This window comes from Convolutriloba macropyga, chromosome 5 (genome assembly GCF_964194025.1).
Source record: "Convolutriloba macropyga chromosome 5, txConMacr16.3, whole genome shotgun sequence".
Taxonomy (NCBI): Eukaryota; Metazoa; Xenacoelomorpha; order Acoela; family Convolutidae; genus Convolutriloba; species Convolutriloba macropyga.
Genome location: NC_134472.1, coordinates 59,439,709 through 59,460,183, shown reverse-complemented (window position 1 = coordinate 59,460,183; position 20,475 = coordinate 59,439,709). Strand labels below are relative to the sequence as shown.

Below are 20,475 nucleotides of genomic sequence, written 5' to 3'. Positions count from 1 at the left end.
GTAGTATACACACTATTTATACAAAAAGCTAGTTTGAAGGCAATTACCACAAAGCCAACTCAGCTTAGTGGTTACGACTTGCTGCAAAAATTAAATATTGCAAGTACCCAGTCGGAAGTTTGATTCGCATATAAAGCAAACCTTGTTGGCGGGAGTTAAGCTGAACATAATGTTAGTCATGCAGCAAATTTAATTTAACTCAAAAAAAACTGACCAGTGCAAACTGTGACATGAACAAAACACTGACCATCTCCGTAAAACAGAATGTCTCTAGACTGATTCAGTGTTGATTTGCTTTGCGGGTGGTCACAGGAATCAATAATTTTGACCAAATGTTTAGTTTCAAAATTGGCCACGACTATTTTTGATTCGTTTGGCTGTCTATTATGGCCCTTACTATGTAAACCATGATTTCATTTGATTGTCTTTTTCTCACTATATCAATTTTCCGATAGAAATCATTGGTCTTCAAAGATCTAACGCTAAAAATTTTCTTTAAAGTTTGTTAAAAACACTATTATCTGTAGTTTTTTAAATTGGTATTAATTGTTTGAACTGTTCGTATAGTTTTCAATTACTCTGCTTATAGGTCAATCAGCTTATTTGTTAAACTTCGTTTAAAAACCATTTTGAGAGCAATGAAGCCTAAATTTTAAAATTTTCTTGTCATGGAGAACTGGATATGAAACAAATAAACAGTTTTCAGAGGTTTCCATGTTCTTCATTTTTCCGCCAAATCGTAATTTGGCGAACTTCATACAAACTTAAAGCCATCTAAATTGGAAATTAATTCGAAGAGACATATTGTTAAGCACAAAACGGACCCCATCTTACTCGTTGTGATGAACAATGCAGGTTCTGCTTCAACACTTCGGTAAACAAATTTTGAGAAGGATTTCGCTGACAACGCTTGCTTTTTAAATAATTTTGCACCAGAAAAAATAAAAAAGTTTTTATGATACTTAGATATTTCAAAATTAATCGCTGAGATAGGATGACACAAGCTATAGAGTAGTACACTTGTAAATAAAATTTCTCCAATTTTTCATATTACAGCAAATTCTTGCCCAATTATGATTTTTTAGTCTGTAAAAACCACCTAAAATTAAGGTTGATATAAATTTTTTGATGGGGCTGCAGACTAATACAATTGTAGCAAATAAATCACAACTTCTGCAATTTTTTTAGAAAATGCCTGCCAAAGTTTATAATTATCATCCGAAGATCGAGGGACCGTAAATTCTCCTCATGATTAGGTTAATTCAAATTGGGAGTCACAGTTCTGATAAAGTACTCCTAATTGAAATTTTCCCTAATAAAGTCGCACTAAACTACTGCTCAACACTGGTATGACATTCCATGACAATATAAGATTTTGAAAAAAATCTCATTTTTTGAAAACTTTTTTGAATATGTTTTAAAGAGGCAATTACATTCAGATCAGAATGTTAGAGGGTTCTCTTCCAATTTATCTGCGTAATTAAAATATCTGATGTGCGCGCGGATCGAAAAATCACTTCTCATGTTTCTCACATCAAAAAAATTGATCTTTTCATTCTCTCTTCTACAAAACTATAGAATTTGGTTAGCTCACTGAACAAAATTTGGTTGTCTAGTTATCACTGCTTCGAGGTATAAAATTGAATTGCGAAAAGATCACTTTTTTAAGCATTAGATTGAAGTCATTTTCAGTTTGAATTGTTTTAAGATACAATACTTTTCACTGCGGATAATCTCCAAGAAAAAATTTTGAGAATTCAACTTTCTTATAACTTTTGCCACTTTTTTCACAATTTTCAATTTATTTTCTCCAACCTAAATTGACCGTTTTTTGTATATCTACCTGTAGGCATTGCTTCAATTCAGCGGTTCATTCTGTTTATATGCAGCTATGTTTCTATGTTTGTAACTTACATTGTCAAAGCTATCTCAAAATATTTTTGTGGTTTTTGTTCGGTCGTCTCCTTCTGAGTTGGTATTATATCTGGCTATAATCTGGCCTGTGCGGCAGATGAGATTATCATAATGTCCCTGCGCTTGATGACCAGTAGCCTGTTTGAATAGTGTTCCCAGAGTGAAACAGCTCTCAACTCGAAAGTTTCTATTCTTGATTATTACTACAGCCATAATTGGATCATTTTTTAACCCACCGTGGAACAGATTTTTGGAAATACGATAACCAGTGTGCTATTTCTCGCACTAAAACTTGCCTTATTCACTCTCTGAAGTTGCTAAAAATGTTAAATACGAAGATTCGGATCCTTTGCATGCTACACTACTCTTTTCCTGATATTAAAACAATTTCGACAGCGCAACAATCTTATATATTTCAAGCATTGCTTTCAAATGTTTTGTTTTTCACCGAAAGGTTTACATGTTTTTTAGTATCCAATCTGTATGATACGAAATTCGAGAGTAGATTGCCCCATAACCAATCCCGAATGAGCGGCTATTACCATAAGATGCTACCCCATAGAGACACCGGTGTAGTTCATTAGCAGCTGGTCCTCCGCTGTCACCAAGACATGCGTCAGCTACATTTGAAGTACTACTTGCAGTGGTAGCACCAGGACTCTTCAAACAGATTTTGTCTTGATTCTAAAAAACAAGCTTCGATGCACCAAAAAAGAGTTCTATCGATTCGAAGGACATGAGTCATGGTAAACGGGCGAAATCTAATTCAATAAAGAATAAAAAATAAAAGAAGTTAGAGTATTTAAATATCTTTGGTAAATGCATGTTTCATAACATTTTGATTATTAATTTTTGAACAATTTTTCGCTGTATTCAGCTACACTTATAAAATATTTTGTTCATTATTCTCCTTGAGTTCGTCAGTGCTTCGGATAGGACGCTTTTTTTCGATTAGCATTAATTAACATGAAAAGAAATTAATACCACTGATTCAACGATGACGTAATCAGTAAATACACGTAACAAAGTATAGAATTTTCAATGAATCTGATTTTAGCGCTGTGATTTCATTTCACTCAATTAATATAAATTTCACTTTCCTGATATTTAAATAGTGATCTACTGCATTTGGCCATGCTTTGAGGGCCATGGCCATGCCTCAGTGGCCCGTGGAACTTGAGTCTATCACAAGTGAACATGAGTTCAGCTTACAAAAATAAATATTTTTTCGCGGCTTAGCAAATTTTCTAAGATTATTTAAGTGGAGATTACATGCTACTTTATAAAAAAATTTTTTGAGTGCTTTTAGAGAGCTTTTCAGAAATATTAAAGTTTTATTCCTGGCCAATAAGAAAACAGTTCTTAATGTTCTCATTCTGATTGGCCGGCAATAAAATTTCAATATTTTGATACATCTGCTCTTTCTACAGCTTCCGATACGTTATATTTCTTATGGAAAACATAACTGAAATATCTGTATTATAAAAAAAGCCAATAAACTCGAACGATGATGCAGTCTATTGTTTGAGCGCTATCATGATCAAAAGAGTCCGACTCATATATACATAATGCCAGTCCGAGAACACATTTACAAAAATCTTGTAATATAAACTCTGATATTAACTCTGAAACTAATTGATTTGCTCAAAATTGAAAACTTCTATAAAATTTCTTACAGAAACATGTTTTTCTGTTGTTTAAGATGCAAAATTGATGTGACTTTCTTCACTTCTCAGTTGTCTATTTGTTTTTTCAGAGAATCAATGCAGACTCCACCTATCACCTGAACAGTTTTATTTTGACAATTCCCTCTATCAAAAATTTAAGTCAAGCCATCAAAAAGTGGCCTAAAAATAATTATTTATCTTATACAAATCAAGATTATATTCAGAGTTTTCTCGAACAGATATTTCAAGATGACATATTTGATTTTGGTAATATCTCTAGTTAACGTATGCAAATAATTTTGAGCCGCATTAACCGTACGGTACACTAGTTTTCGGTCACGCTTTAAGGTTGGTGTGTCTTAAAGGTTTAGAATGTTTTACAATTTTTTCTCTGGCAATCACTGTGCAATCTCCCAAAAAAATTGATGCAGTTTTGTTGATACCCTCAGCCATAATGCTCAGCAATGCAGTCTAACCTTATCATCTCTTTTATCTCGCTCATATAAAGGCTACACATGTCGACCGCATTTTACAGCTCGTTACAGTTGATATTTGATCAATTTTACCTGGAATGTTCTCACTGACTCATGACTTTAACAGAATGACTAGCACAAATTGAGAAAACATATTTAATCGATAGAAAAATTATGAGCTGATTTATTGAATTGTTTTCAATTAATCTTCTTAGAATCACTTGGTTCAGATCATTTTATTTTGTTTCAGAGAAAATTCGCTTTGAATTTCAGTCTAAGTTAGTTTCGAAGTTCTTGATGCAGCATACTTCTGCCAATTTGGGGCTTTTGGGGGCTGCATTGGGAGACAATACATTTTCTTTTTGGCAAACAATAATTCTCATTGCAAGAAATTTATTTTAACTATGGACAGAAGTGAACAATATTGAACGAACTGCGTCACTTGTTCTGACGGATCTCGTAGCCATTTTCCATTTTCCGCTAATAGTTTAAGTAATCTCCACTAAAAAACTAGCTAAAGGGTAGTGAGCCAGTCCCAAACTTGATTTCCTCAATTGGTAACTTTTACTTGAGACGCAACTCATGAACCTAAAACAGTACATGATTGCTTGTTTGTAGTTTTTTTGAAGGTAAGCATATCGAAGTAAATCATTTCAAATCACCTTTTAGCTTTTATTTTCTTTTTGAGCAGTTTTTTGCAAATAAGTTGATAATTGTGGTATCTGGACAGTTCTCGGCTGAGAGATGTAGCACAGTAATGAAAAAAAATACAGTATAAAAACAATCGGGGCGAGATGATCGAAACATTAATTAAGAATTATTGTTTGGATTTTGCCACCAAAGGCGTTAGCAACACCGTCTATGTCATACATTTGTTGGGCTTTTTTGAACAATAAATACACAAAAGCGCCTTAATTCGATTGAAAGCCTTATAATCGCTTGCATCAAAGCATGAAGCCAATTTTTTTAACCAAATTATGTTTTTTACAAAACTTTTCTTTTCAATTCGCTGACCTTACTGAGAAGGATAGATCAGCTTATTTATTAGCATGAGCTTAAACAATGCAACAGCACTACAAAATGTAACGAGAAGCTGGTAAACCAAATTTGATTTTTTTTTTCTCATGGGACGAAATATGTGCTGTAATTTTGTATCTAGGAATCAAGCCTTGTTGTTTTTTATCGAACTTTTTTTCATCATTTAAACTTTGTGTTCAATTTATATGTGAAAGAATAATTGTGCTCGTTTGTTTGAACTTATATCAGTTGTTTTGGCTATTTTGTGTGCAATTTGCTTGGTTAGTATTTATAATGACTCTTGTGGCAGATATGACATTTAAAGATAAAGTAAAAATGGGAAAACATAGCCCGCATTGAAATATTGTTGTAACGGCTGCTCTCCTTGTGTTTCACAAAGAAAGTTTTACACCGCCCAGTTCGTTCTGAGTGGTTACAAAATCTGTCTGGATACATCGCTGATGCAGTTTGCTTTTGTAACTGTATATCTGCTCTGCTGTACTTACCGTTGCATTAACTATTCAGTTCGTAACTATTGGCTAATCTTAGTTTTTTCAACTATCAATTTGAACTGGATTGCTACAGATCACACAATACGGGATCTCTTATGTATAACAGTTCAATCCGATAGAATAAATAAATCGAAGACAAAGATATATGTCTAAGACCTGTTTGTGCAAAAATATTTAAATTTAAACTTAAGTTGGCTTTTGCTGTTTGTACTCACAAGTTGAGGATATCAGAAGTTGGGGTTGTAACGGTTGAATTTCAGCTCCAATAATTCGTTGATGCAAGACACAGTAATAGAATTTACTGCTCAAGAATAATATTTTGAATACAAGACACAGTAACAATTTACTGCTCAGGAATATTTCTAGTTCAAGACACAGTAACACGTTATTTACTGCTCAAGAGAATTTGTTTTTGCAATATTTTTTTGAGTCATACTTTCAGCCGTTTTCTGCGGCTACTACGTTGAGTTCTCTGTGTTGCTTTTGTTATTTCCCCCTTTTTCTCTTTTTTATCACGTGACAAACTGTAACTAGAACTAGAACTATAACTATAACTATTAAATGACTAAGACAAGAGAAAGTGTTTTGTTTCTATTTTCCCCAACTACGCAAGCTTGTTATTCCTTAAGCTCAGCTCCAACATCGCCGGCCCTGTTTTCCTTCGTGAAAACATCTTCGTCCATTGATAGCACTGGAGCGAGCTACACTACTGGTCTCCTGTAGTATCCATCTTTCGTTCGGATTGTCGCTGATCGAATCACTCCGTCGGAACCTTCAAAGGTTTCGATTATCGACCCAGATCGTAATATCCACGTTTTTCACTGTCTTCCACTAACCACACAAGATCACCCTGCTGAAGACTTCTGTCCGTTGTGGTCGGCCATTTCTTTCGACTATTCAACGTTGGCAAGTATTCTTTACGGAATCTGTCCCAGATGAGGTCTGCGTAAGCTTGTGTTTGTCGGAAGAGCTTTCTATGATCAACAAATTGCTCTGCACCTGATAGATACGGTAAACAAAGGTTCTTGTTGCCAAGTAGGAAATGGTTTGGAGTAATAGCTTCTAAATCGGTAGCATCAGAACTGACTTGTGTCAGCGGTCTAGCATTCAGCGTCTGTTCAACAAGACACATCGTGGTTGACAGAACGTCCTCCGTGACTGATCGATTGCCCAGCACTTTGTACATTGCCTTCTTGCAACTCCTAACCAGTCTTTCCCACACTCCTCCAAAGTGTGGTGATGCAGGTGGGTTGAACTTCCATCTGATACCTTGTTGAATCAGATGTTCTTCAATTCGCACCTTGTTCCATGCTGCTATATACACTGCCAGTTCTTTTTCAGCTCCAACGAAGTTTGTCCCGTTATCGCTAATCATTTTGACCGGTTTGCCTCTTCGTGCAATGAATCGCATAATTGCGTTCAGACAACAATCAGTGTCTAATTTTGGTGCAATCTCTATGTGTACCGCTCGTACAGTAAGGCATGTGAATAGACAGCACCAACGCTTTTCGTTTCTTTGACCAATCTTTACTGTGAATGGTCCGAAATAGCCTACGCCCACATTCGAGAATACCGTTGATGCGACTAATCGTTCTTCAGGTAGATCTGCCATTACTGGTGCCTTTGTTTGGGCTTTTCCCTTTCGACATCTAATGCATTTGTTTTTGATCGATCTCAAAGCATTTTGTATGCCTAGGATCCAGAATTTCTGCTGAACTATGTTTCTGACATGTTCAGTACCTTCGTGATGATTATTCTTATGTTCATTTTGCAAGAGTAATTCAACTACATGGTGCTTCCAATGTAACAGTATTGGATGCTTGGTTTCGAAGTTCAGATGACTTTTACCTATTCTGCCTTGAGCACGAATAAGTCCTTGCTGATCTATGAATCCTTAAGTTCGTCAACATTGATCGCTTGTGTCCCGATGTCAGCTGGATTGTTACTACCACTCACATGATTCCACTGTGAAACATTAGTTGTATCCAAAATCTCAGCCACTCTGTTTGCAACAAACACCTGTTGCTTACGGTGGGAGCTATGAATCCATTGCAGAACAGTAGTGGAGTCTGACCAAAAGTTGCAACTCTGAATCTTCGATTCGTGTTCCTTCACTATTTGTTCTTTAAGTCTCACCGCCATCACTGCTGCTTGTAGTTCCAAGCGTGGTATGGAAAGGTGTCGCATCGGTGCGACTCGGCACTTTCCGATTACAAATGCTAAGTCTGCTGAGTATTCTTTGGGTTTTGAACGTAGGTATGCCACAGCGCACATTGTGTCTTCAGATGCGTCGGCAAGAACATGAAGTTCCCATTTGTCCTTGGCTGTGCTGAAGTATCTTCTATCAATGCTGGTTTCTGCTACTTCTGGAAGATGTGCCTGCCACTTCAGAAACTCTTCTTCTTCGTTAGGTTCTACTGAGTTGTCCCAATGTTGTCCATTTTTGGTCCAGATGCTCTTCAGGAGTCGTCTCATATGGACACTGAATGGTGCAAACAGTCCAAGAGGATCAAACACTGAAGAAACTAGAGATAAGATCTTCCTTTGGGTGATTGGGGTCTCAACCTCTTTGCTTGTACCTCTACAAACCTGTAGACTATCATTGGTAATCGTCCACTGAAGCCCAAGCACTGATGACCCTTCCTGGCTGGGTTCTACTTCAACCTGCTTTGTTTTGCTGATTGATCTTAAGTCCTCTGGGATTGCGTTGGTTACCACGTCGCTGTTGGTGATCCACTTCTTCAGTTCAAATCCATGTTTTGAGAGAAGAGGTTGCAGTTGTTTGAAAACCTTGATTGCTTCTTCAGGTGTTTCGACTGACTTGATGAAATCGTCCATGTAGAAGTTGTTTTGGATTGTTTTTGCTGCAATTGGGAACTCGTCCTCGTTATCGATCGCTACTCGCTTCAGAGCGTTGTTGGCACATGTTGGTGAACTCTTTCCTCCGAAAACATGACGCTGATACTCGTAAATTTGCACAGGTTCGTTCATTGTTGGGCGCCACAGGAATCTCAAGCAGCCTTTATCCCGATCAGGAACTTGCACTTGAAGAAACATTGATTCAATATCTGCGGTTAAGGCAATTGGTCCTTCTCGAAATCTGAATATTGTTCCGATCAATCCGTGTAGTAGATCGGGTCCGGCTAACAGCTTGTCATTTAGGCATACATCCTTGTATTTTGCTGCAGCGTTGCAAACACGGCGAACTTTACCCGGTTTATTGGGGTTTAGTACTGGATGGTGTGGCAAATACCATTCCTTTCCGAAAGTGCCTTTGACTTCCGATTTACCAAGGATCTTCACAAATCCCTTTTCAATATCTGTATCAATTGACTGTTGATACAATTCTTTTAAATTTGGGTCTCGTTGGAGCCTTCGTTCCAGTGAGTAGAGCTGACCAAGGGCTGAGCCGTAGTTGTTTGGGAGATTGGGTTCTGGTTCACTCCAGAGCATGCCCACTTCGTACCGCTCGCCTGTAAACATTGTCGTGCTCTCTAGAAATTTCTGAGCTTGCTGCTCTTTCTTTGATTGACTTACAACATTTATTTTGGAAGCATAGGTTTCTATGTCCCACCATGATTGGTTATTTTTTGCCACTTTCACATCTTCTGTGAAGGCAAAATGACATACATTTTGACTTTTCTTGCCTGTCATGGGACCACTGACTACCCATCCTAATTCTGTTAAGACGGCGAAAGGCTCACTTTGTGTTCCAATCTTATAGTCCAATGGACGTTGAATTTCGTAGGCATCTTGTCCAAGTATGATGCCTACTTCCATCAGGTTGATTTTTCTGTTAGTGAGAACATTCAGGTGTCTGAATTTGTTCTTCAGTTCCTCGTAGTCATATGTTGTGTTTCCCAACGAGATTGCTGGGTGTGCAAACGCTTCAATTTAATGCACCTTTGAATGTAGTCCCTTTATCGTGATAGGAACCTTCTCTGTCCTCAAATCTTGCGTCCCATGTATGCCAGCTATGTTTAAGGTAACGTCCGTGCCTTTGGCTTGTAGTTGATCCTTAACGCTTTGATCGATGAACGATACTGTTGAACCACTATCGAGGAAAGCGTAGGTAGTCAACCTGTTACCCCCACTCTGAACCGATACCGGAACTATTTGAAGAAAACTAGTAACTTGGTTACTCTGGTTGATTGTTGCTGCGCTCACGTTAACTGCATGACTACCCTCGTCCATTTGGTTTTCTGAGTGTAGCAGTCTATTGTGCCTTTTGGTACATCCATTTATACCGCACGGGTGGACTTTAAAATCTTTGATTGCATGCCCTTTCCCCAGACATCAATAACATAAACGTTCTTTTCTCACTGCTGCATAGCGATTGGTGACATTCATATTCTTAAATATTGGACAGTTCCATATTTTATGAGTGCCATCCGCTAGTGGGCAGTTGTTGTTTTGCATTTGCTTGGTTTCTTGCAGGTTTGAACTTGCACTGAAGTTCGATGTCTTCGAGAATCGTTTTTCTCTATTTGTGTTGTGTCGGTCTTCTTTCTGTTCCCCTTTAAAAGATGAAAACCCTTCATGCACGAATGCCATTCGTGATAGCCATTTTTCAAACAAGATTAGATCAGGCCAGTCCTCGTCTTTGTCATCGACGTAGAACCACCATTTTTCTTTAAGAACTTGAGGTAGCTTATCAACTGCCATGTACAATGTCGAATTTGATTGCAAATCACCAATATGTTTGTACTCTTTGAGCACGTTCACGAAGTTAGATACAATAACAGAAAAATTAATCAGGCTGATTGAATCATGAGGTTTCACTTGATTAGCTTTTCGTAGGCTCTCGAGCTGCGCATCTATAATTACATGCGGTCTTCCAAATTTTCTTTCTAAAATGTTCCAGGCAGCACTATAAAACTGTCCAGAATAGCCCATTCCCGAGATTGCAGATTTTGCTTTGCCTGTTAGCAGAGTCTTCAAATGGCTCATTTTTTCTGAGTCGGGAATCGTGCGTTTATCTACTGTTGCTATGAACATGCTAGACCACTCAGGCCACTCCAGTGGGTTTCCGTCAAAATTGTTCAACCTCAATTTTGGTAAACTACTGCTTGAATGTCCAGTGTTGTAGTACCTTCCAGCTATCAGCGATATATCCCGCCCTTCAACACTTACTGAGCGTTCGCAAGAGTTTGGGTACCATGGGTAATGCCTCTGCGTATTCCGTTCAGGGCTGACGTCAAAGCGAGCGTTTGGTCGAATTGGCGTTCGCGTGTCGTTCATCGAATTCGCCCACTCCGAGACATCTCTCCCTTTTGGGGTCCAATTGAAAGGTGACTTGTCACGCGCCTTAGTCGATTGATAATGGAAGTCATCTTTCTCCAACGCTGTTTTTTGCAATTGGCGCTCTAGGTCTCGCTCTTTTTCCCGAAGATGTTGCATCTTTAGTTCTTTCATTTGCATTTCTAGATCCAACCTCTTTCGACCAAATTGTGCTCGTTCGATTTGCAACTTTCTTTCAAATTCAATTTCGATTTCTTTTATTCGTTCTTCAACCTGGCGTTTCACTGAAGATGTTTCCGAAGCGTTTTCTGTATCCTGGTTGATTGTCCGTGTAACCGTATTCGTCGTTGCATTGCTTGTGTTACCATGGTTTTGGTTAAACTCTGGAATTCCAATGTTTTGTTCTAACTGATGCACAATATTCGCAGGCGGTTGCTCTTCATTGGCATGAAGAGTTGACTGGCTTTGCTGGCTTGACATGTTTGTCTCTCCGTGGATATACGGTAACCACTCTGCGTTCAAATATTGAAAGTATTTTTCTTTCTCAAGTTTGCGTTTTAAAGAAATATCTGGGTCTCGGAGAGTCACAGCTTTCTTATTCACGAGTTTTTGAATGCTGTCGTCCAATTGCAGTATCTGCTGATAAAGAGTCTTGAGCTTGCTTGGTCGATCTCGATTCTCAATGAGCTGAAAACCTTCTTCCTGTTTCTCAATCCAGTTGTTTCGCAAGTTGTTGATCTGTCGATCCAAAACGTTTTGACTCTGTGACGGAGTCACTTCTTGTGTACTTCGGGACTGCAGCTTGAATCTCTACAGCTCCTTTGTTTGTTTGCTTTAATTGAGTTTGCTTTTCAACGTTCCTATTCGCTTTGCCTAATTGGCTTTGCGTTGTTGAATTACTCGTTGAGTTTTGTTCTCGTTCGTCGATTACTTCGTCACTTTGACTGTTGGGTTAGACAGCAGTTTATTCCACTGTCCGGGTCGGCGGACCAAATGTAACGGCTGCTCTCCTTGTGTTTCACAAAGAAAGTTTTACACCGCCCAGTTCGTTCTGAGTGGTTACAAAATCTGTCTGGATACTTCGCTGATGCAGTTTGCTTTTGTAACTGTATATCCGCTCTGCTGTACTTACCGTTGCATAAACTATTCAGTTCGTAACTATTGGCTAATCTTAGTTTTTTCAATTATCAATTTGAACTGGATTGCTACAGATCACACAATACGGGATCTCTTTATGTATACCAGTTCAATCCGATAGAAAAAATAAATCGAAGACAAAGATATATGTCTAAGACCTGTTTGTGCAAAAATATTTAAATTTAAACTTAAGTTGGCTTTTGCTGTTTGTACTCACAAGTTGAGGATACCAGAAGTTGGGGTTGTAACGGTTGAATTTCAGCTCCAATAATTCGTTGATGCAAGACACAGTAATAGAATTTACTGCTCAAGAATAATATTTTGAATACAAGACACAGTAACAATTTACTGCTCAGGAATATTTCTAGTTCAAGAAACAGTAACACGTTATTTACTGCTCAAAACAATTTGTTTTTGCAATATTTTTTTGAGTTATACTTTCAGCCGTTTTCTGCGGCTACTACGTTGAGTTCTCTGTGTTGCTTTTGTTATTTCCCCCTTTTTCTCTTTTTTCTCACGTGACAAACTGTAACTAGAACTAGAACTATAACTATAACTATTAAATGACTAGGACAAGAGAAAGTGTTTTGTTTCTATTTTCCCCAACTACGCAAGCTTGTTATTCCTTAAGCTCAGCTCCAACAATTGTCATGTCATTGTCGCGAAATTTTGCACCATCTGGATTGTTTTGTACGTGTGTCTGCGTGATAGTCGAGTGTTTTTTCCTTTGTCTCGGATCAAGTTTGTTTTAAATTTTACAATTTTGAACAATTCGATAATATTTCACACAATTTACTTTGATGAAAATTTTAATGAAAGTAAACAATTACTGTTGTGTTTAAATTTGGTTATAAATTTACTGGTTACACTATCAATTTTTTTTGAAAATTCCAATTTAGATTTTTTAAAAAAATCTTTTTCGAATCAGGGCTGCATCTTTTCTCAGCATTTGTTCATGGCCAATTTTTGGGGACCACACAGTTTATAATTCTACCATGTCGCCTATCTGATCACAGTCGCCTAGTTCGGAATCTTTTCACTTTTGATTCTAGCCAAAACTCCATAGTCTCGCAGCGTCGAAAAATAAACACCCTTTGTCGAACTACTTCGCTGCAGTTGGCGTCAATACAAGCTTATTCGAGTCATGGCCAGCTTTTTCGTTTGAATGGCTGAACATTGGCAATTTTAACTCTTGTACATATCAAAAGTTCATTTTCTTACCATCTAACCCTTGATTAGTATTTTGTTATTACAATCTGTTTATATAATAACAATTGAAACCAATTTGGCCCAGTTTTAGATACGCAACCATAGACCCCTCTGATCCGACCATTTGGGTCGCACACCGGTGGCGTGGTGCGATCCAAAATATATGGTCTGGGAAACGCTTGAGTCGCACTACGGTCTGATCAGAAGCATTTTTTGAACAAAATATAGCTGTGGTGTCGGAAAAGTCTCATAGTCCAGTTAAAACCCGACTTTTTGAGATTTTCCAGTATGATCTGTTTTTACTCTCCTCCTTTTTCATTCCGGGCTTGGAACCGGCAGTGGCGGAGTTACATAAAATAACTATAGGAGAGTTGAGCAGAGCACTAGATTAGTGGCAGTGCTGCTATATGGTTCTCAACTTCTATAACTATGTTGGGTTATCAATGCAGTTTACACACAATCATATATTTTTTTCTAAGTGGGACTAACATCGAATGCCATTTGTCCACAATTTTTCTCTGCGGTTGTGTCCTCTTCTAGCTCAGCAGTTCTTACAAACTTGTCGTATTTGTGTTCAGTACCACCACTGGTTGATCCAATGCCTGAAACACATTGCGACCTCATTATATCATTCAGTGATCTAGCTAATATATTTTGCCTTCCTTCTCACTATGTTAGAAATATTTTTTGTTCCGACCCCACTTGGGGAAGGAACTATATACTCAAATGGGTTTCTTTGTTCAGTCAATTCTGGCCCATCGATATATTCATCGTAGAGAAATGTGAGTGGTAACATTAAAAAGCTCGTCCAGCCTAGATTTTGAAATTAAAAAGATTTTATTAATTTCGTATTTTTCGAGGACTTATCGAGGATTGAAGTTTTGAGCAAACACGTCATATTTGGTATGATTTCGTTCACTTTTAGTGTAACTTTTCTTCAAATTATGATCTTTTCTTCAAACATTTTTCATTCAAAATTACATTTCACGCCACAAAAGGATCATTTTTGTATTTCTCATACACAAATAGTGATAAAAAGACTAGTTCTGGTCTCATAGGAAAGTTTACTATAAAAAAAAATCGAAATCCAATTGAGAGCTGTTTTTTTTTAGAAAACTTCATATTTTAGGTCACCTAGAGACTGGTCACTTTTCATATCGATGTTTGGTTATTGATAAACCTGATTTACAGTAGATTGACGCCTAATGAACAAAGAACACGTTTTCAAGGAATCGCACATGTTTTTTATGGCCTCTACTCTGAGATTTTGTAATTTTTAATAAGTTTTGATTTTCTTTTTGAGGATTTACTGAATTTTTGGTGCCCTATGGCATAGAACCGTTGACTATAAATGGCATTTTGTAATGAGCATTAGTGAAGCTATTCAGTGCTTTGATTGCTTTGACAGCTAATGGCTGTTAAGACTTTATATAAAATTTTTCGAATTCTTTTTTAAATATTAACCGATCATAAACTTATTTTTGTAAACTGTAAGTCAGTCTCATTACTGACAGGATCCCCTTCCTTTCTACTGCAACCAAAATCAATATGTTTATCTTCTATTTATTGGTTCTTTGACTTCGATGCCACAAGATTTCAAAAAACAATTTTAAATTTTTGGATTTTTCTGTATTTTTGAATCCTTTTGAAATTTCATCACAATAATCTAATTTGGATAGTTCCCGCTGGTTTAGATAAGACGTTCAATGGATCATAGATAAAGTTTTCAGGAAAAAACAAATGGTTTAAATGGCTTCGACACTTTCTTCTCTCACTTTTATAGTGATTTTTTGGTTTTGCCTGTATTTGTTGTTGTTTTCATAGTCATAAGACTTATTGTGATATCTTTTTGATTACCCATGCTTAACAAACATCTTTGACCTTCTATCTAGTCATAACTGGGTGTTTTTATTGACTTCTGTTGAAAGCTATTGAACTTATTGTCTGTTAAAACTTTCAAAAAACTTTTCAAAAATTTAAACTTTTTTCATGATATGTAAGAAATTCTCAGTAATGACTAGAACCCCGTCCTTTTTTCTACAGTAGGCTAAATTTGTGTGTCAACGGTTTTTTCAAACTCCTGGTTTCATGGCTTCGATGCCCCAAGATTTCAAAAAAAAATTAATTTTTGGATAATTTTGTATTTTTTGCTCCTGTTGAAACCTTCTCACATTATCCTAATATCTATAGCTCCCATTGGTTTTGAGAAGAGGTTAAACGGAGCATATATAACATTTTAAGATAACAGGATGTGGTTTAAATGGCTGCGAGACTCTCTTCTTGCTTTTTCTAACAAATTATTGGTTTCTGTATTTGTGTATTTGTTTTTGTTCCATATTCATAAGACTTATTGTGATATCTTTTTGATTACCAATGCAAGGAAAACATTTTTGTTTCTCTATCAAGTCATAATTGAGCTTCTTTGTTGAGTTCTGGTGAAAGCAATTGAATTTAATGGCAGTTCAGAACGTTAAAAAATTTTTTGAACGTTTACCAATCGTAAACTTCGTGAACTGTACGAACGCCTCTGTAATTACCGAAACTCCTTTTTTGTTTGTGGTTCTTCTGAAATCTCATCACATTATCATATTAGTGTTAGTTCCAACTGGCTTATAAAAGATTTTCAATGGATAAGAGATAAAGTTTTCAAAAAAAAGCTTATGGTTTAAATGGCTTCGACACTTTATTCTCGTTTTTTCCTAATGAATTTTTGGGTTTTTGCCTGTATTTGTTGTTGTTAGTTTCTTAGTCAATGAATTATTTTAACGTCTTATCAAATCGATGACTTGTCAGGGACAAATATTTTTGTCGTCCCATCGATGCATAACTCTTATGCTCCCATCGAGCGCTTTCATTGCCTTTCACTGAAAGCAATTGAGTTTAATAGCGTTGATACTAACGGTTTTCCCAGATATTTCATGGTTTTAATTTATTCGTTTGTATTTAATGATATTTTGAAATGATTTTGAAAAAAAAGAATCTCATGTTGTTCAAAATAAGTGGTTCATAGAAAAGCCATTACCAAAAAGTTATTTTTTAATGGCTTTGACACTTTTCTGGCTCAATTTTTTTCTTGAATTAGCGGCTTTTGCCTATCTTTTTTTAATGATTAGGTAGGCATAAAAAACTGACAGGTTTCAAAGGCTTGTAATTGAGTATTCATTGATTGATGTTACTCGAGGAAGTCATTTTAAAGCGAATAGTCTCAAAGTTTATGATATTATACATTTTCAATGATTTTTTAACTTTTCAGTTTTTGTTGTTTTTTTCCGTCAACTTGTAGCTTATTCTTGTCATTGAGCGGTCTAATTTAGTTTTTGGCATTCGAAAAATGCAAATGTCTATGACTTAAACTGACATATGACTTTATCTAACCAACAACAGCTCCTATTGTTTTCATAATTAATGTTTAGTAAATTTATTAAGAATTATTTCGTTGAAAGCCAATGATTTTTAAGACTTTAGAAATTATTTGAATTTAAAAAAGTTGATTGGTTTTTCAATTTCGCTTTATCATTTCCTTTTGTCGATTTTGTTACTTAATCTCATTAGAGAAAATTTCTATCTGCTGTATAGTTTGGACAAGTAAATTTGTGCAGTTGAGGTTCTATACGATTGCATTTTGGCGTTCTTACTAGGTGCGTTCAAATTTAGATACTTAGTTTTTGCCGTGAAATTTTTGTTTTTACTTATTTTGTTGTTTGTTTTTTCGTGGTTTTTTCGATGAAAGATCTCGTCAGCGCTGTAATGAGGCATGACATTTTGTAATTCAATAAGTAGTTAGGTTTTTAAACGTTTTTTTTTAAACTCAAACATCTATTTTTATTATGCCTTCATTTGGTTGACAATTCAGTCAAAAGTGTAGATGAGCTCGGGTCGGAACATCATGTGCGAACGCACATTAATGAGCTTGTTTTGTTTTATAAATTTCTTGATTGCTTATTTGAGTATCCTATCAAATTTCTCCAAATTTCAATTTTTCTTTAATTTTTGGGGTAGCTGTTATTGATTTTCAGATATCTGTCACCAAAACGCACAATTAAAACCCAGCAGTACACAGGTTTTTCTAAAAAGTGAAACGAAGGAACCAGTTTTCTCTCTAGCATAGGTAAGGAAAATTTAAAAAGTTCTGTTTCAGTGTTCTCTAAAGCGCTAATAATGATTCTGTGATGAAAGGTAGCAATTGCCGACTTCAATTTGAAATGAACCAACATAGCTTGAATAAGCGCGGAGAACATACTGATATTATATGATATACCCAGACTTGGCTTCATTGTCAGTAGAGCATGCCCCGAACCCACTTGTAAGAAAAAAAATTTTAAGGCTTTGATTTTTGTAGGGCATTGCACAGTCAACACGATACCTACAAAACTAACGGAGTCACATTCTCTGACAATATTGCATTAAAATTGCGTACCACAAGATGCTATTCACAAACTGTCTAATGAGATTTATACTAAATGATGTACCATAAACTTGATATCTGTCGTTGCCGCTTTTCTCCTTCGGTTGACACAAGTGAAGAATATTTGGATAATCCAGTGACTGGGGAGGAATATCCTTATGCCACGGATTTCTCAGTTTTATCAGGGCAATGTCATAGCCATTTTCGCAACTGCTCATGTTGAATCTAAAAGTAATTGTGAAATAAAATTTGGCATCCCTATTACAGAAAAATACTAAAATTTTATTTAGGCCTGCAGCTTTAAGTGCGTTTAATATTGTCAGTTAACTCTATTCCTAGGCCGAGTTTCGCCCTCAATCCACCTCCATATAGAAGTTATTATGATATAAATCCTATTCTACACCTATATACAGAGGAAAAGAGATGTGTAAAGATTAAAATTACACTATATTTGCACTTTTCTATGCTAACATTAGAGCGGTAGCAAAATAGACTCCTCCGTTCCCAGTTGATTTATGCTAATTAATAAATGATTACCTTTATTATTTTAATAATAGTTATATCTTAAACTTTAGATTATAAGTTTATATTACAGAACTTACACAATGTGAAAAAGAACATCGTTTCGTTATCAAAAATCTCTGGGGAATACCAAAATAAATAATAAAGAGAAACTAAAGTTGTTTTTGTGTTGGATAAACTTGCACTGGTTGTCCTTTTTGCAAGCGAAACCCATTAACTGCTTTTTCCGAGGCGTCAGTAGTAACTGTGATCTCTTTTTGCAAACTGTAATGTTGTACAGAGGGGGTTAGCACGTTTTTCACGTTTTATGCTTTCACAGGCTTTTTGTTGCATTTTTCCAAGAGAAATTGGCATTTCTCATGGTATTGAGCGGCCATTATTGAGCGGGCATTTAGTTGCAAAAACAGGAATCATTCTTTCGTAGAAATTTTCTAAACCAAAAAATGATTCGAATTGCTTGTTGTTAGTTGGTAACATAGCACATTTAAATTTTTCAAAGTGTTTGAGATCTGGTGATATCCGTCCTTAGAAAATGAGTATCCCAAAAAACTAAATGTATTGGCATGTTTTAAGTTAGGTTTTTTTTCTAATTATTAGCAAAATTTTTCTCAGGTAGTCGACTCTTGGAAAAAATTTTCTTTTGTTGAATTGCTCTTTGTTAGCTTCAAAAACCAATACGTCAACTGGAAATATTACAACAACAGATGACTTTTTAAGATTGATTCGACGAAATTCTGGAAAACTGAAGAAGTGTTCTTCGGTCTTTGAGTTAGTCGGCACATTTTGAATAGACTTTGAGATATGTTAACTGTGATTCTGTCCATGGGCTCTTCGTCAAAATCAAATTGAAATTAACTGTCTGATGCGTCGGTTTCGCAAAAATAACATGCCCCATGAAGATCATGGAATATCGCCTTCTTGCCCGGGTATTGCGGTATTAGTCTTCGTGCATGAGTTTCGGGTATTGCGTAGTCTTCGTGCATGAGTTTGCCATTGATATGTACTCCCAATTACACTCAACATCTCCGTCTTCTTTCTGTGCCACACCAATGGTTACGCATCCGTGGCTAATCCTCACTGAGCAGGCTGTAGAAAAACCTGTTTGACCATCTGTTCCAGATTACAGCATCTCTGTGACATTGTCTTGATGAAGTAGAGGTATTTTCCTGGCTTTGAAGAACATTCGCTGTGATCGTGGAGTTAACAGCATCTGAACTTTAGAAACTTTCACCTGAGCTTTGTATCAGTGAATTATTTGGTTGGGGTTTGATCACACCGTGCTTGTGTAAAAGGAGGGAAGATGCCACGGTTTTCAATGAATATCAAGAAATTAAATCTTATTTCAATAAATGTTCAGAAAACAAAGGAAAAACTTACCCAACGAACTCTACTGCTATGTCAATAAGTTATGACCTTCTATGTTTCTGGCTCTGCGGAAGATTAGTTATGATCCTGATATTAATGACAGATTCTGGCTTTGCGGAACATTAACTATGATCCTGATATTAATTTTACATTAGCGTTGTAAACCTTCACAGTAGGTGCTTGTTCAGTTGTGGTATTGTTCACGCCGTGCTTGGTGAAAAATTTTTTCCGAGTGACCTTTATTCCTTTTAGACTGCCCAATTTTTCGTGGCCTAGTCAGTTTTGTGGGCACATGCTTCGGTTCCACTCATTATTGCATGTAAGTGATCCCAGAATCGTTCATTGATTAGCTTCAAGATGTTTCACTTTACCATCCAACTTAAGTTTATCAAGCACAGTCCATAATTTAGATGGAATCACTCTGTTCTTCGTACTACTCTCATTTGAAGAAAAATTTTTTCGAAAAGCATTACTGATGTCTTTAAACAATGTTTAATTTTTAGGACTCACTAAGCTCCTAGTTTGAAAACTGCTAGTTGCTCGCATATGCACAAAGAGATCCGTTACCCTTAGGTTGACTAGGGTACCATCTGTGTTGATTTTGTTCTCCTTCGTCTCTGCGCAACATGTCGTCACAAACCACATCATTCATGCAGTACAAGATTCAGCATTCTGCCATTTTAATTTATGTCCGCCACTCGGTGCTCTGGATGCCAATGCCCTGGTTGATAACATGCGTCAAAAGAACTCCAAAATTTGCAGTTTAAATGAAATTTCGACCCGAAAACACTCAAAAATTGGCTCGAGTGCATAGTACTTATCTATGCAAAACTATACAGAAAAAATTAAACTAGCTAAAAAATTTTTTAATTGATTGAAATGTGAATAGATCATAGTTCCGAATCCCGGACCTGATTTTCGTTATTTTCATGAGAATCATATATAGCCCTGGGAAAATCGAGTTCATCAGTTGGAGGTCAGTGGATGTTATAATCAAGTTGCAGTGGCTGGGA

At 36.4% G+C, this 20,475-nt stretch overlaps 1 protein-coding gene across 2 annotated transcripts in view; it reads right to left on the bottom strand.

Moving 5' to 3' along the window:
• Positions 1 to 2,328: 2,328 nt before the first annotated feature.
• The window catches only part of LOC142340132 (trypsin-1-like), a 36,266-nt gene continuing 18,119 nt past the window's right edge, over positions 2,329 to 20,475 (bottom strand). For both annotated transcript variants that reach the window (XM_075390596.1, XM_075390597.1), the window contains 3 exons: positions 17,640 to 17,800; positions 13,660 to 13,772; positions 2,329 to 2,598 (listed from right to left, as the gene is read on the bottom strand). In XM_075390596.1, coding sequence (XP_075246711.1) covers positions 2,371 to 2,598; positions 13,660 to 13,772; positions 17,640 to 17,800 — 502 coding nt within the window. In that variant the 3' untranslated portion in view covers positions 2,329 to 2,370. The remainder of the gene's footprint in view (positions 2,599 to 13,659; positions 13,773 to 17,639; positions 17,801 to 20,475) is intronic.